The 17,236-nt window shown below is 38.1% G+C and overlaps 1 protein-coding gene across 2 annotated transcripts in view; it reads left to right on the plus strand.

Moving 5' to 3' along the window:
* Positions 1–17,236, plus strand: part of LOC127416509 (1-phosphatidylinositol 4,5-bisphosphate phosphodiesterase beta-3-like) — an 85,682-nt gene that overhangs the window by 15,923 nt on the left and 52,523 nt on the right. For both annotated transcript variants that reach the window (XM_051655931.1, XM_051655920.1), the window contains exon 2: positions 4,088–4,171. In XM_051655931.1, the coding sequence (XP_051511891.1) occupies positions 4,088–4,171 (84 nt within the window). The remainder of the gene's footprint in view (positions 1–4,087; positions 4,172–17,236) is intronic.

A 17,236-nucleotide genomic window follows, 5' to 3' on the forward strand; every position in this document is an offset into this window, starting at 1 on the left:
ATGGATTAAATTCATTATTTTCCTCACTATTCTACAAACAATACCCCATAATGACAACGTGAAAGAAGTCGGTTTAAAATCTTTGCAAATTTATTAAAAATAAAAAATGAAAAAAATCACATGTACATAAGTATTCACAGCCTTTGCCATGACACTCAAAATTTAGCTCAGGTGCATCCTGTTTCCACTGATCATCCTGAGATGTTTCTACAACTTGATTGGAGTCCACCTGTGGTAAATTCAGTTGATTGGACATGATTTGGAAAGGGCTACTTTGACTTATAAACGTGGACCATGCCTCGTGAAAAGAGATCTCTGAAGACCTACAATCAAGAATTGTTGCTTTGCATAAAGATGGAAAGGGTTACAAAGTTATCTCGAAGAGCTTAGATATTCATCTGTCCACAGTTAGAGAAATTGTCAATAAATGGAGACGATTTAGTACTGTGGATACTCTCTTAAGAAGTGTCCGTCGAGCCAAGATGACTCAAAAGGCACACTGCAGAATACTCAATGAGGTTAAGAAAATAACCTTAGAGTAGATGACTTGAGCTAAATCATTGAAACTGGTTAACATTTCTGTTCATGAGTCTACTATATGGAAAACATTAAACAGGCATGGTGTCCATGGCAGGACATCACGAAGGAAGCTGCTGCTTTCCAACAAAAACATTGCTGCACACCTGAAGTTGCCAAAGACCACCTTCACACTCCACAACACTACTGGGAAAATGTTTTGTAGACTGATGAAAGTGAGGTTGAATTGTTTGGGAAGATCATGCAGCACTACGTATGATGTAAAAAGAGCACCTCATACCAACATGAAAACATCATCACAACGGTAAAGTACGGTGGAGGGAGCATCATGATTTGTGGCTGCTTTGGGGCCTGAACTGCTTGGGCTCAGTAAACGTTGGGCGATGCAGCAGGACAACATAGTAGTAAATCCACTACAGAATGGCTTCAAAAAAAGAAAATCCACCTTTTGTAGTGGCCCAATCAGAGCCCAGACCAAATAGAGATGCTGTGGAATGACCTCGAGAGCCATTCACACCAGATATCCTAAGAAATGGCTGAGCTGAAGCAGTTCTGTAAGGAAGAATGGTCCAAAATTCCTTCTGAATGTTGTGCAGATCTGCAGCTACCGAAAAGTTGTGTTGAGGTTATTGCTGCTAAAGGAGGATTGACCAGTTATTAAAATTAAGGGTTCACTGTTTAATGGGATATGTTTAATAAAGATATGAAATATTATAATTGTGTGTTGTTAGCTTAAGCACATTGTATTTGGCTATTCTTGTGACTTTGATGAAGATGAGTTCACATTTGATCTCCAATTGATGCAGAAAACCAGCTAATTCCAAAGGGTCCACATACATTTTCTTGTCACTATTTCAAAGCTGTGTTTTTATTTTTGCTGGAAAGTGAGTAGACTGTATATTCCAACATTTTAAATATAATATTATTTATTTTTTGTGATTTAATTATTAAAATCAGAAGCCCTCACACATTAAGGATCATATCCTTATTTTTTTTTGCAAGCAACATTTAAATGGCAAACATTTTATTATATTATGGTAGATGTTTCACCAGTGATGTTTTTTGTTTTTGTTTTGGAAGGCTCTTAAATGTGTGAAATGGAATTGAGATGGAAATGAATTTTTTTGCTTCTTTGCTGCCTTTGACCAGCAGTATAGTTGCTTATCAAGGGCTTGGGAATGGAGGGAACTAGTAAATCCCACATTCTTCAGCCAATCAGACTTGTCAGGACGTGATTTTCCTTTTGCTCCAGGGTAACCAGTTACATGGCATTTACAGCTCAGGTAATTGGCTCAATAAAACCCATGAGCAAAAATGGCCGCTAACAGGTTATGTACTTCCAGGGGGTCCTACGGCAGCCGAACAATTACCATTGATAAATGGGACTGCTTACAAATGGCTCTCTCCAGGTATTATAGACCACCTTAGTCCAGTCAATGAAACAATGAAAAAAAAAAAATCCCAGTGGACAAAATAACTCAGGAAAACATGGGTTGTGAAAATTAGATTTTACCTACTTTTATCCTTCATGGCCTTGTTTTCATTCACGTCAAACTAAATATGTTGTCTACCCTGACTAAGGTTTATTACCACCTCTCTCTCTCTCTCTCTCTCTCTCTCTCTCTCTCTCTCTCTCACTCTCCATCTCTTTGCTGTCCATTCAGTTTTTTTTCTGTTCTTCCTTTGATATTGTAATCAGCCCACCTGAAGTCATTGAGTGGTCCATGTACACAGAGGCTTTGTACAGGAAACAGTACTTTTAATAAAGCTTATTCAGCAGCCGTAACACAACACTAAGATGTTTTGTTTATGCAAACATTAAAAGCAGTCAGCATGCAAATGTGTTTTATTGTGTTTTGAGGCAGTGGTTGTATACATCTGTATCTCCTGGCACTGGGTGGAGTTTTTCAGAAGTTGTAAAGGAAATCTGTGCTTCCAGATTAATATAATCATTTGCAAATACTCCAAAAGACTGTGTCTATAGATCATAGATCATTTCTCCACCGCTAAAACATACAGATGAGATTAGGTCTTAACTGATTGTCCAAGCATATCAGATTAAGTGCCCTGAAGTAGGTGAAAATGAAATAGGCCAGTGTATGTTTGAAAGATCTTCAGCAATACTGGCTAATAATTTGTAATGGAGTAAAAGTTTGGAAAAGAACACTGGCATACTGCTAAATGCATAATGCACAGTAGCATGTTTCCATGCTACACTGTTGTCACATGACCTCACTACGTTACATTGCTTGTTTAATTTAGAGAGTTGCATCCAGTTGTGTTAGAAATAAATTGATTTATGCATTTTCCACTTTTGTAGAATTTTTTTGACATCACCATGCTTGTGGTTCATTTTAATTAATCTTTTATTTTTTTTTTATATTTTTTTTATATTTATCCCCTTTTCTCCCAATTTGGAATGCCCAATTCCCACTACTTAGTAGGTCCTCGTGGTGGCGCGGTTGCTCATCTCAATCCGGGTGGCGGAGGACAAGTCTCTGTTGCATACGCTTCTAAGACAGTCAATCCGTGCATCTTATCACGTGGCTCGTCGTGCATGACCCCACGGAGACTCCGATGTGGAGGCTCATGCTACTCTCCGCGATCCATGCTCAACTTACCACGCGCTCTATTGAGAGCGAGAACCACTAATTGTGACCACGAGGAGGTTACCCCATGTGACTCTACCCTCCCTAGCAACCGGCCCAATGTGGTTACTTAGGAGACCTGGTTGGAGTCACTCAGCACACCCTGGATTTGAACTCGCAACTCCAGGGGTGTTATTCAGTGTCAATACTCGCTGAGCTACCCAGGCCCCCTTCGCTTATGGTTTATTAAACAAACTAAAAATGGCAAAACAGTTGGTCATCCACACATAAAGAAAATGTGCATACTCTGCATAGTATGCATACTGCATATTCTAAACATAGTAAAATTAGTATGTGGGTCCAATCATATGCATCAGATCTTTTAGAAAACATAGCCTCACATCTTCTGTGGTTATCTGCTGAGGACATGTGAATTATCCTCTCTCTCCTCTAATGTTGCTCGCTCTCTTTCTCTGTGGCTCTTGAGGTTTTGGTGTCAGTCATTACATTCATTTCTAAATCACACTATCCCTCAGGACCATCCACCCATTCCGAGCACTTCTCATTTATCTGACTTTCTTTCTGATCTGTATGTCAAAGTGTTGTCTGCCATACTGCTTATAATTGGATAGATGTTCATCATCAATGTGTGTAGTAGTGGTGCATGGCTTATGCTGTGACTTGGTTACCATGGTATCAGTGTAATTAACCTACAATTAAATCAGTAGCAATTAGTTGTAAGTAGTAAATGTTCTCTAAACGGTGTCATTGTTGCCTAGTGATTAGTCTTCATTAGCATTCATGTTAGTTGCAGATATTATTCGTTCATTCATATCATTAAGTGAATGATGTTCTTTTAAAACCATTACGTTCTACTCCCATATGTTTTACAGATGTTATTCATAAAATTGTGTGAATGTCTTGATTGCACCCTGACACTTCTTTTTCTTTTGTGTGTTTAGGAGCCCAACAGTACACCCAGCCTTGTCACCCTCAAAGTGGACCCAGATGGATTCTTCCTCTATTGGTCTGGAGGGACCAACATGGTCAGTGCTCTCTCTTTTTTCCTTTTTTTTAATGTTCCAGCCAATGTTTCTAAGGCCCGCCTTAAGAATGTTACTGACCAATACCATGGCAATTGTTCCCATTCTCTGACAAGCTTTTGCTATTCTTCTAATGTAAGTTCAAAGTCCTGTATTTGGATAGTTTTATCTGGAATTTTACAAAAGTTATCCAATATTATGTTAAAACACTGTTGCTGGGCCACTTATAATGCTAACATAAGGTGCCCAAAAATTACACATGCTGGATTTTTTTTTTAAATCTTCTGAAATGCTTGTTATGGATTAAGCTGTGTGTCAGCCCTTATTCACAAATTTGTTGGTAAGAACACCTACATTTGCTTCAAGGTAAATGTTAATTTAAGATTTAGGTCATAGAGTTCACAACACAATAATGAGTAGGTGTTGTAGAAACTTTAGGAACAGTTCTGTTCACTGCACTAATCATGTTACTGTGTAATTCAACAATATCTTAAAAAGAAAATCTACTGATAAAAATACTTTGCAATATCACATTTCATTCCAGCTCACATATAAATAAAATCCCTTCTGGTTGTACATTGCGCTGTTCATGGAAATCTCCAATTCAGTTCTATCAGGGAACGTTCTGTAAAGCTTGTCAAACCTACACTGCACATAAAAATGAACATTTGTATGCTAAAATGAGCATTTGAATTTTGGATGTGTGCCAAGCACTGATGATGACATACCCGCCATTCAGACTCATTGGGCTAAAACAGACACAGTGCAACTATTAAAACAACTCGGGTGTCTTGAGGCACGTTTTAAAGGCTGAATTTCCTTTTTAAATTGACACGGCATCTAAGAAATACATTGCTCCTACACAAGATACGGCGCAACAGTCAAAGACATCTGTCTAGGACATGCTTGCATAGAAAAGATGGACGCGTTCAGAGTGAACAGCAATAGGTGGAGGTCTTTGGCAGTTGTGACTATGCCTTGGCTTGCTCTCATGAGTGTCTCGCTGCCTAAGCATTACACTTGGTATGCACTAGGGGTTGCACGACTACTGATTTTTAATAGTCGTCTAGTCGAGCCAATTAGTCGAGGCGAATTCGACTAGTCATGACGTCATCTTCCCCATTACAATTTAATGGGTTTTAGCTAATTACAGTATATGTAATAAAATTCGATAGCCAGCTAGGCTGTGACTGGGGTCCTAAAGATTGCCACGGAAATGCACCTATGTTGTTTGACAACTGAGGGAAACATTTTAAGAGATGGTCTGATTGTTGTTTTGTATGTGAATGGATCGGAAAGAATAATCATCAACCATTATGTTATGTCCACGTAAGCACCTTTTTATTCTAAATGTTCAACAATAGGTAGGCATGCATCGAGCCGTAAAGTAACTAAAAGTTAACATAAGTGTCTGAACATATTTAGATTAGCCTGGACTACCTGTAAATGCTGATGGTTCCCCCTCCTCTTGCAGCCTTTTGTACTGATGATTACGGCCAGACACGGGATTAGTTTGCAGGATGGGGATGCATTCCGTCATGTCATCGCACAACAACTTGAAGCGCTTTTCTAATTGTCACCTAATCACTTTTTTGTAGAAGCAAACAGCAAACAGGTCAATTGTCCAAACACAGAACGTTTTGCTGATCATGTTGAAAATCGCTAGTGCTAGCGGGTGCCTTTTTAAATGATTATGCGTAGCACTAGCATTTCTGTTATATATAAGGCAACTGTGTCATCTTTATCAAAGTACATTTGAGCCACTTCGCTCTTTCAGTGCAGAGCCATCAGCCTCCACACCAGCTGGCGAGTTTACGAACTGTAGGATTGCAGAGGAAGAGTTATATATATTCATGAGTAAAGCGATAACTGCCCTTACGAAACTCGACAGTTCATGGCAAATTTGCCACAAATTCGCCACTGATAATATTCACATGCAAATGAGCTTTGCGGCAAATTTGCGGCAAATTGTCCATTGTTGCCAAAGGTTTGCCGTAGGTTCACCACTACCAGCGAAGAGCAAATCAAATCTAATTTGTATATGAAAATAACAAGCAGCAAGTTTGTGGCAAGTTTAGATTTTTTGTAAGGGCGATTGAACGATTCAGTAATATTAATTCAGAAAGCGCTCCCTGATTGGTTAGAGAAACTGTAACCCAACCCCTAAACCTAACCCTAACAAATCTGGTAGAGCTTTCCTTATTAATATGAATGAGTCTCCCCTTGCCATCCTACAATTTGGAAATCTGCCACCTGCTGTATTTCCTACAGACGTGTTTTGTAAATCATGAGAAAAGCGACTAGTCGATTACAATAACTACATTAGTTATTGTCAACCCCTAGTACATACAACTTTAAAATGAAATTACTGTTTAAATGAAAAACACTGTGGTACTGCCGATATTATGAAGCTTGAGTACATGGTAGTACGAATAGTACTATGGCACCGGTATAGGCTACTGTGTAATACCAAATTATCATAGAACCCTCTAGTGAACTTTTTTTCTTTTTTGTTTTACTTAAGATTTGAGAATATGAACTGGCTAAATCTTTTGACGTTATCATTTTTTGCACTTTTGTTAACAGCTAGATATGTTCTTTACAATAAACAATCGCTGTAACATGGTGCTGATTGGTTTATATTGATATGGTGCGCCCTCTTGTGGACGTTGGTTACAACGTCAATTTAAAAATCAGATGTCTTGTAAATTTTTTCCCCTACCTAAAATAATCTCTTAAATATAGTCTTTAAATAGTCTTTAAAATTAGAATATAATTAGAATTTGGGTAATATTTCAGTGAAAAATTCAAATTAATTTCTCAGTCCTGTTGACAGCCCTACAATGCACACACAAATGGAATGGCAAGTGAAGTGTTTAGTAAAGTGGTGCATTGTCTCTCTCTCAATCACACTCAAAAGAATCATGTTTGTTTTATTTATCAAAATTCTTTTTGCCCCTCCATCTTTTATGATAACTCCATTGTAGCGGCACTGTCTCTCTCTGTCTCTGTCTACTCCTGCCGTGCGGGCCTCTGGCTTATCATGGGAGTGCTCATGAAACAAATCAAATTTTAGCCAGTGAAATTCAATCAAGGCATCCTCACATCCTTTTTCTTTTTCTTTCTCAAGTTATTAGATATGTTGTTTTCTGTCTTTTTTTTATGTTCAGTACTGATCAGTGTGCTATGGGGATGCAGCTCAGGCTGCTTCTGGTAAATTTAGAAAAATGACTTTCTGTAGTTGGTAGATACAACTCGGTGTGTTTGAATCTAACATTGACAAATTGCCTATTTTTCTAGCTATGTATTTTATTTTGTGGTTGCTGCAAGTGCTGAAGGCGTGTTGATTTCATTAACAAAGTAACAATAAGCCGAGAGTAATGTTTTATTTATATTGTCATATTTGAGACGAAAAGGCCGTTGCCTGCGCATGAGCGCTGGAGCGTGTTGCAAAACAGTATTAGGACACTAGGCCAGCCTTCGCCGGAGGAAAGGCAGTAACCCTGTTTGGCGTAGGGAATATTGACCCTAGGGAGCCCATCCTCTTCAGTTAATAGTAAGGAGGCCACCTCATCTCGCCTCTTCAGTAACTTACTTGCGCATTCAGGCACATTTTATATTTAATGAGGCTATTATTATATTTAATGATGCAATTATCAAATACAATCCATTTCTTCTCCTTCTAAGTACTGAAAGGTTGTTAAAAGTCAACCATACTTCCATGAATCCAGTTTATGTCATTCCGTTCTCTTTTTTTGGGGCAAGTTAGATAATGTGGGAGAACAGACTTGCACGTTCACTCACAAATGGGCAGCCCAGCTTTATCATTGTTTTCACAGGCGCAGAAAGAAGTGAACATTTTTGTGGAATTAGCAGGGGCACATCCACACTTGTGGTAGAACAGGTTTTGTGCTCAGGAAAACTCGACCTTATATTTTGAATATAACTCTATTCCCAAATATGTTTTCTGCTTTAGTGGCTTAACCACACACACATACAATTAATGTCCTTGTACCTCCTACTGAATAGGTCAGGTTTGCATTTTTGTTGGTCACAATGCTCTGTTATTCTGTATACTATGTTTGTGGGTGTAACGGCATGTGTGGCCTATTTTCAAGTCAAATGTAGTAGCTGGTTAGTGGTTACTATATCCCACATATAGCCTTCAGCACTATCGGCAGTGAAATGAATAGCAGTAAACTTTTTTGCTTGTCTTTGCTGGCCATTGTACATTCAGCATAATTATCTGCCAAAGATCGTATTAGCTTATTATTAGGGCTGTGAATCGCTTAAAAAAATATATATAAACGAATTAGTCGCTCAGTTTTCTGTGATAAATCGCAATTAATCATGGTACATTATTAAAATATTATAAATATATTTGCTTTATACTTTATCTCAATAAACTTGCAAGAAATTAGTTATTTAAATTAAAATAATGATGACAATATATATATATATATATATATATATATATATATATATATATATATATACACACACACACACACACACACATACACAGTACTGTGCAAAAGTCTTAGGCACATAAGATGTTTCACAAAAGCATTTGACTTTAGATGGTTATTTATATCTTCAGCTTTAGTGTGTCAATAAGAAATATAAATGTTAGACTCCCAAACATTACTTTTGCAAATAGAAAAGATTACAATGGAAGAACAGGGTGCAACAGATATCATGGCCCCCACAGAGACCCCCACTGAACGTCGTGTCTGTCTGAGATTACATAAAGAGACAGAAGCAATTGAGACTAATAGATAGAAGAACTGTGGCAAATTCTCCAAGAAGCTTGGAACATCTTATCTGCCAACAACCAAGAAAAACTGTGTCCAGGTGTACCTAGGAGAATTGGTGCTGTTTTAAATGCAAAAGTGGTCACACCGAATATTGATTTAGCTTTTTTATGTTTACTGGACTCTGTATGACATTAAGTGATAAATGAAAACTATTTATTTCATTATTTGATTCACATCAAGACATCCTCACTATGCAACATTTTTCACTATGCACCTAAAACAATAAAAAAAGTCGTGCAAGCATCACATCAGGTTTTCTGGATGGCTCTTTCCCTAGAAACCATCATTACAGAATATATCAAACAATTATTCAGTGCTTAAGTCTTCACTTTTCTCTGTCCTTTCTTAAATAATATAGTAAGGTCACATCTCTAGCTTTCTCACCCAAGTGAAAGAGCGTTACCACGGCGTGTAGTGTTTATGTTGGAGCTGACATTAGCCAGCGTTGATGTAACGTTACATTTTATACATTAGCTACATAGCTTTATGTGGCCTGTCTCGTCATTGTTTATCACAAGCAAAAACGAAATTTGGGAACAACAGTGTGTCACTACATGCCCTGTCCCCTCAATCTCTCAAAGTTTACACTGCATTAGCTACATCCCTCAATATATGTTAACTAAATTAGGTAGCTTGCACCTAGCTATGTGGCAAATAGCTGGCAAGCAACTGAAACTAGCCCTCTAAAAAACAGTAAATACATAGGTAGTAAATATGGTTAGCTAATACTCACTAAATCTCTTTGGGTGAGGGGTGAAGTTGAGTTTAGGTACAGATGCTGCGTTCCATTCAAATCGAATGTGGGATATTCCACTTGATATCTCCGATCTCCGATTAAAGGCATTCCAATGCCAGATGCTCAGAAGATGACGTTTAAGGAAACGACTGCAGCGCTTCCGTTAGCTTAGCAGGTGTTTGACTGTCACCAGAGATGTCTCTTAACAACCCAATTCATAAACAACCTGCAACACTAGCATTTGTGCTACAGGTGTACGATTATCAAAGAGAGTATAATTTACCATGTTTTGAACACCTGCTACTTTGCTAATGTTTGTTAAACAAGCTTTAATATCATGTAATGTAGGAACTTTGACTAATTTATCGATATTATTTAATAAAAGTGAATGTTTAAAATTTTCATACGGCTTTCCAAGTTGTAATTATGACTTCAAGTGGCGTTCCATTGCACTTTTTCCAGTAGGAAGTTGGAAAATCCGACTTTCAGAGTTGAATGGAATGCAGCAAGAGGCAGATTGCTAACATTAGCTAGCTAGCTTTTCTAGCATCACTTACACTTAGCTTACCTTTCTATATGCTTCCTTTCTAAGAGCCGATAAAAGTTTGACATGGTCCCAGCCATCTCGTTAAGCATTGCATTGCAGAATTTACATACTGCTGTATGTTTTCTTTTGGACGCTTTTTTGCAGATTAACTCTTCGTGGTTTAGGTCAGTGTTTCCCAACATTTTTTCTGCCACGGCACACTTTTTACGATTAAAAAAATCCCATGGCATACCACTATCCCACATAACCATCATCGATAGTTTTCCTTTTCAAGAACTTGTCCATGTTTTCTGTCTTAGTAGCGTGAACTCATAATGTTTGAAATTAGACTATGCAAAAAATGCAAGTAACATAGGTACGCTGTATAATGAGGTCACAGGTGCCAAGAGCGCTAATAATTCTTGCAACGGCACAGCAATTCTTTTTTTTTTTTTTTTTTTTTTGTAATTTACTGTATTTTCCGTAAATAAAGTTGCACCTGACTATAAGTCACCGGGTCAAAATCACGTTGTTGATAGAGAGAAAAAAAACACAAGTCGCACTGATAGAGATTGGATAAGGCAGGCACTAGGACCCGGGAGCAGCCGCCCGTTTTCCATTCACTGGTTCAGATGTCAAACGCGCTCCGTGAAGATTACAGTACTTCAGAATCTGCACATCGTATCACAGTGTTTTTGGACTTGTTTAAAACAGAAGAATTTGCTTTTAGTAATCATATGCAACAGTTTCTCATATTCTTTTTATGTTTCATGAGAGAAACGCGACAAGTAAGCTACATCTGTTCATAACATCTGTAAATCTATGCTGTGCACAAATAAACAGCTTTTAGTTTTTGAGTAAAACAATACACCTGTTCTGTTCTATTCATTCATTCGGTTCACTGACTGAATGTTTTTACTACAAGTGTGATGATGAAGCATCATTTTGTGGGCATGTGAGGAATTTGTTAGAACAATAATGTTATGATGGACAAAATATTTAATCTGGTTGCATAAAATACTTTGTAATGGAAAATATACTGAATTGGCAACTTTAAAACTCTTCTACCTTCTCTTGAAGAATTTGATCATTTTCCATGGCACACCTAACAATCTTTCATGGCACACTAGTGGGCACAGTGGTTGGGAAACACTGGTTTAGGTAGCCAAATTGTATTACAGATGATTTGGCTGACATCTCTCAGACAGCCACAGTTTCTTCTCCTTTCTCCCACATTCACTTTCTTGGAGTGTGTGTGAAGGGGACGGGGAGGGGTGACAGCCGTGAACAGTAACAAAAACTTTAAATTAGTAATGAGTCATGTTATTGCTTGTATTTGAAGCAGGAAGTTTTACATCCAGTCACAGTAATGATGTTAACAAATAAATCAGACAATGCACAGGCAATTTAATGATATCCCAGCAGTTGTGGTCTTGACCGGTCTTGAAATAAAATCCAGAGTCCTCTTTGTCTGAGACCAAGACACGACTGAGTAAAAATGCGGTCGATTCCGAGACAAGACCGAAACCTTCAAAAAGTGGTATCGTGACCAGTTTCGAGACCAAGACTGATCTCGAGTACTACAACACTGGTCAGAAGTTTACATACACTAAGTTAACTCTGCCTTTAAGCAGCTTGGAAAATTCCAGAAATTGATGTAAAGCCTTTAGGCAATTAGCTTCTGATAGGCTAATTGGAGTCAATTGGAGGTGTACCTGTGGATGTATTTTAAGGCCTACCTTCAAACTCAGTGCCTCTTTGCTTGACATCATGGGAAAATCAAAAGAAATCAGCAGAGACCTCAGAACAAAATTGTGGACCTCCACAAGTCTGGTTCATCCTTTGTAGCAATTTCCAAATGCCTGAAGGTACCACGTTCATCTGTACAAACAATAGTACGCAAGTTTAAACACCTTGGGACCATGCAGCCATCATATCGCTCAGGAAGGAGACATTCTGTCTCCGAGAGATGAACGTATTTTGGTGCAAAAAGTGCAAATAAATCCCAGAACAACAGCAAATGACCTTGTGAATATGCTGTATGAAACAGGTAGACAAGTATCTATATCCACAGTAAAACGAGTCCTAGATCGACATAACATAGCTGCTCAGCAAGGAAGAAGCCACTGCTCCAAAACTGCCATAAAAAAGCCAGACTACAGTTTGCAAGTGCACATGGGGACAAAGATTTTACTTTTTGGACAAATGTCCTCTGGTCTGATAAAACAAAAACTTAACTGTTTGGCCATAATTACCATTTTTATTTTTGGAGGATAAATGGTGGGGCTTGCAAGCCGAACAACACCATCCCAACTGTGAAGCATGGAGTGTGGCAGCATCATGTTGTGGGGTGCTTTGCTGCAGGAGGGACTGGTGCACTTCACAAAATAAATAGCATCATGAGGAAGGAAAATTATGTGGATATATTGACACATATCTCAAGACATCAGCCAGGAAGTTAAAGCTCGGTTGCAAATGGGTCTTCCAAATGGACAATGACCCCAAGCATACCTCCAAAGTTGTGGCAAAATGGCTTAAGGACAACAAAGTCAAGGTATTGGAGTGGCCATCACAAAGCCCTGACCTCAATCCAACAGAAAATATGTGAGCAGAACTGAAAAAGCGTGTGCGAGCAAGGAGGCCTACAAACCTGACTCAGTTACACCAGTTCTGTCTGGAGGAATGGGCCAAAATTCCAGCAACTTATTGTGAAAATCTTGTGGAAGGCTACCCAAAACGTTTGACCCAAGTTAAATAATTTAAAGTCAATGCTAGCAAATACTAACAAAGTGTATGTAAACTTCTGACCCACTGGGAATGTGATGAAAGAAATAAAAGCTGAAATCATTCTCTCTGCTATTATTCTGACATTTCACATTCTTAAAATATAGTGATCCTAACTCATCTAAGACAGGAAATGTTTTCTACAATTAAATGTCAGGAATTGTGAAAAACTGAGTTTAAATGTATTTGGCTAAGGTGTATGTAAACTTCTGACTTTAACTGTATGTTTACATGCCATAAAATGAGTAGACATGCTGTAATTAAAAGTTGGGCAAAATCTTCTGCCGTTTTCCAGTGGACTTTTTTAATAATAGGATCAAATGGGCAGATTAAATTCATATCAAGCTTTATTGGAAAGAGAAACTTAACTGTACATTGCCTGTGCATTATTAGACACTTATTCATACATATGTAAAACATATTGAATGCTGAAGTTAAATTTGGTGTAAAATCTCCAAACATTTTTCTCTCTGGCTGCCGTTCAGTCTCTGTCGCACACACTCTGGGTCTGTCTTGTGCAATTTCACATTTGACACCGGTTCAGGTGATGACAGTGAGTGAATGTTTTCGAGCGATGCGAAGAGATACAGCAGCTTGCCCGTATCTCTCCCACACTTGGCTCACCGCTTGTGAGTGAAGTCTCCATTCTCCGTACACATGTGTTGTGCGCAATGAACAAGCGTGCACTGCTCCACACAATTAGTTTCTGTGCTAGGCTGAGCAGTTGAGTCAAGCATGTACCTCCTAGAAATATATAAATGCCAGTTTTATCCACAGGAAGTGGGGAAAAACATTCGTAAAGTTTCAGGAAGTGAACAGAATTGATGCTGCATTAATTGCATAAAACATTTATCCATTAAACAGTCAAATATTAATCACAGATATTAATATCTTAAACCTCCCAGCTAATTATTAATCAAAATATCTTGCCATTCACGTCCAAAAACATAAATGGTTTTTAAGTCAGATTGTAGCTTTTGCTAAGTGAAGCGATTTATATCAGCCTACAAAAAAAAAAGAGATGTACAGTGCATTGTTCTGTTGATTTATTGATGATCATGAAGGTTGAAAATTTCATATGGAAAGAGTTCATAAAGTAACTGTAATTCCCTCCCAGGGTAAAGTCATTTAACAGGAAAGAGTTCTGTGTAAAAGTGCCTGTTGTTCTTCCTAGTATCTTATCTAACACACTGTAGTTGTATGTGTGTATGTACATGAGTATGCAAGTTGAAATACAAGTCTTCCGTATCAATGGAGACATGTTGTGTAATCTATACTAACATGTACTTGTCATTACAAGAAATAATTCTAGTTTACAAAAAAGCAGGTGCATTGGGTTTTTTACATTTCAGGTAAAATGGCAATGAAATCAATACATTTTCTTAGAAACATTATCAGAACAGCTCAAATTAAATTGCACAAGGTCAAAGTTAAAGACTCAATATTAAGATATAAGTTAAGTAAACATTCTAATAAACTATGATAATAGGCTTATAAGACCAATAATAACTTTTCTCTGTGGATCATCATTTTTAGTAAACTAAGTCCAATTGCAAGAAAATGTGTGCAGTTTAATATTCAATGAAAACAAAACAAAAGAAAGAACATTATTATAAAACCAGTCACATGTTTGCAGATCCTGTCCTTTCTTTACCTGGATGCACCCAGCGCACCTGCAAAACTAGCTAACATGTCTGATGTATCATCTGATTTCTAAACGTTTTCGGTCAATATAGCATTTATAATTATGTTCCTGCAATGCTGTTACATAAAACCTGAAATTTGAATGATTTTCAGTTTTGTAATACTAACTTGCACTTTTAAACTACTGTAAATTTATCAACCACAGTAGAATCTGAATGCTCCCAGGGACAAGCATTTCCGCGAACTGGCTTATGGGCACACAACAAGCTATAAGTTACTAAATATAAGATATTAAACACAAAAATGGCTTAAAGAAAATAGGATACCATATAGGGAAATAAATATTTCAGATAAAAACAGGCAAAAGGTGCACTTTTACACATTAGATTTTGCGATCCATGGGCTCCCATTCAAAAGCATCCGAACGCGGGTGACCGAAAATGCAAGCTCATGCAAAGAAATTTCACACTTTGAGAGTTTTGTGAACTCTGACCTGGGAATCTGAATAATGAGAAGAGGTGTGTCCAATAAAAGATTGAAATGTCACACACAGACCTCTCAGCTAAGTACAAAGAATACATACAGTATTTCAAAGCTGCAGGTTTTCACTGTAATTCTTTTATATTAAAATCAGAAGCCCTCGTACATGACACATCCTGTCCATTGCAGTATCTGAAATAATTGTGTGTGCTCAAAGCCTGGTGTGACCACGGCTTAAAACTATTAACAACTGAGGAAGAGGACAAAAGTTGGGTTTTGTCCAAGTTCCTTCCTAGTTATGTAAGTTACTGTTCAGGTAAGAGTCACATGTAGTTCTATATCATTGACCATTCTCTGGTCTAGTTTAGACATTAGTGAGCTGCGGCAGGTGTGACACAGAGTAGTTGAGCTTGTTGCACATTTGTTTACAATGGGCCATATCAAGATTATTATTCAAATTTTGTGGCATTAAGAAGTCAAATATGTATTTGTCCTTGTGGCAAGTGTAACGATTTAAAATAATAAAGAATTGAAAAAGGTGTCTCATGCTGTTTTGGCTTCATGGGGTGTGTCCTGACAAGTCATTAAAAATGTTAAAATGTTCTAGTTTCAGCTGTTAGGCTCACTGACTTAAAAGGGTCATGTCATCCATTTTTATTATTTTCACAAATCAGTCATAATGTAGTATAACATTTTTCCACTCTGTCTCTGGCCCTCTGTCTGAAACGATTGGTTTCTGTGTGCTTTTTTTTTCAATCTACACAACATCACTCTGACTTATCCATATCACTGCTACGCAAATGATACGCAGCTCCACCTGTCTTTCCAGTCCGATGACCTCACCATCTCGGCTCCTATTTTAGCCTGCCTTCCAGATATCTCAGCCTGGATGAAGGAACACCCCTTCAGCTCAAACTGGCCAAGACAGAACATTTGGCTCACAATACTAACACCAAACAGGACAGCCAGGATCCTGGGAGTGGTGTTTAATGACCAGTTAAACTTCACTGGCCACATCTTGTCAACCACCCGGTTTTGCAGGTATGCGCTTTACAAATTAAGGAAAATTTCCTTTCCTGTCTGAATATGCTAAGCTGCTCCTGGGCCAAACTCTTGTCATATCAAGACTTGACTACTGCAATGCTCTGTTGGCCGGCCACCCCACTAGCACAATTAAGCCACTGCAGTTGGTTCAGAATGGGCAGCACATCTGGTCTTCAACCAACCAAAGAGGGCCCATGTAATCCCTTCTTGATCTCACTCCACCGCATCAAATTCGAGGCTTTTACTTTGGCCTTCAGGACAGCCGGTGGAACAGCACCCATTTACTGCCACACTCTCCCAGGTCTATGTACCCTCTCGCTCCCTGCAATCAAAGAATGAGCGACGCCTGATGGTTCCATTACAACAAGGCACAATCGCTCTCCAGATCATTCACGTCTCTGTTCCTCAGTGGTGGAATGCACTTCCATCCCCCAGCTGATCTGTTGAGAGCTTTTGAACATTTAAAAAACAGCTGAAGACACATTTCTTCCTTGAGCACTTATTCAGTCCACAAACATAAGGCACTTGCATGCTGTATTTATATTTTAAAATATTATTTTTTCTGTGTCTTTCTTCTGCTGTAGCTTCTGTACTACTCAGTCTACGAATAGAACTTAGCAGTGCGATACAGCGGATATTGTTGGATTTTGTATGATGAATGCTTAAGTTACTCATTTTATAAGTCGCTTTGGATAAAAGCGTATGCTAAATGTAAATGTACTTTCCCTTTAAGACTTCAACACATACAGTGACTGTTTTATGATTGACTAACATCTTTTCAGCGCAAACACCCCCTGCCAAAAAACTTGTGGAACCTTTTTTCTAAGCATTAAAGAATTCTAAAAGCACTCAGTCCAGGCTATCATTGATAGCTTTATGTCCCAATTTATGTGAAGCACGGAATTGGTCGACTGAAATAACAATAGACAACTGAACAAAGTTAGAACACTATTGCTCCCCAATACTTCCATACATACAAGCTTGTTGAAATAGCTGAAATAGCTTTGTGCCACTGAAGCATTGTATACATTGAAGCA

This window comes from Myxocyprinus asiaticus, chromosome 2, assembly GCF_019703515.2.
Source record: "Myxocyprinus asiaticus isolate MX2 ecotype Aquarium Trade chromosome 2, UBuf_Myxa_2, whole genome shotgun sequence".
NCBI classification, from domain to species: domain Eukaryota; kingdom Metazoa; phylum Chordata; class Actinopteri; order Cypriniformes; family Catostomidae; genus Myxocyprinus; species Myxocyprinus asiaticus.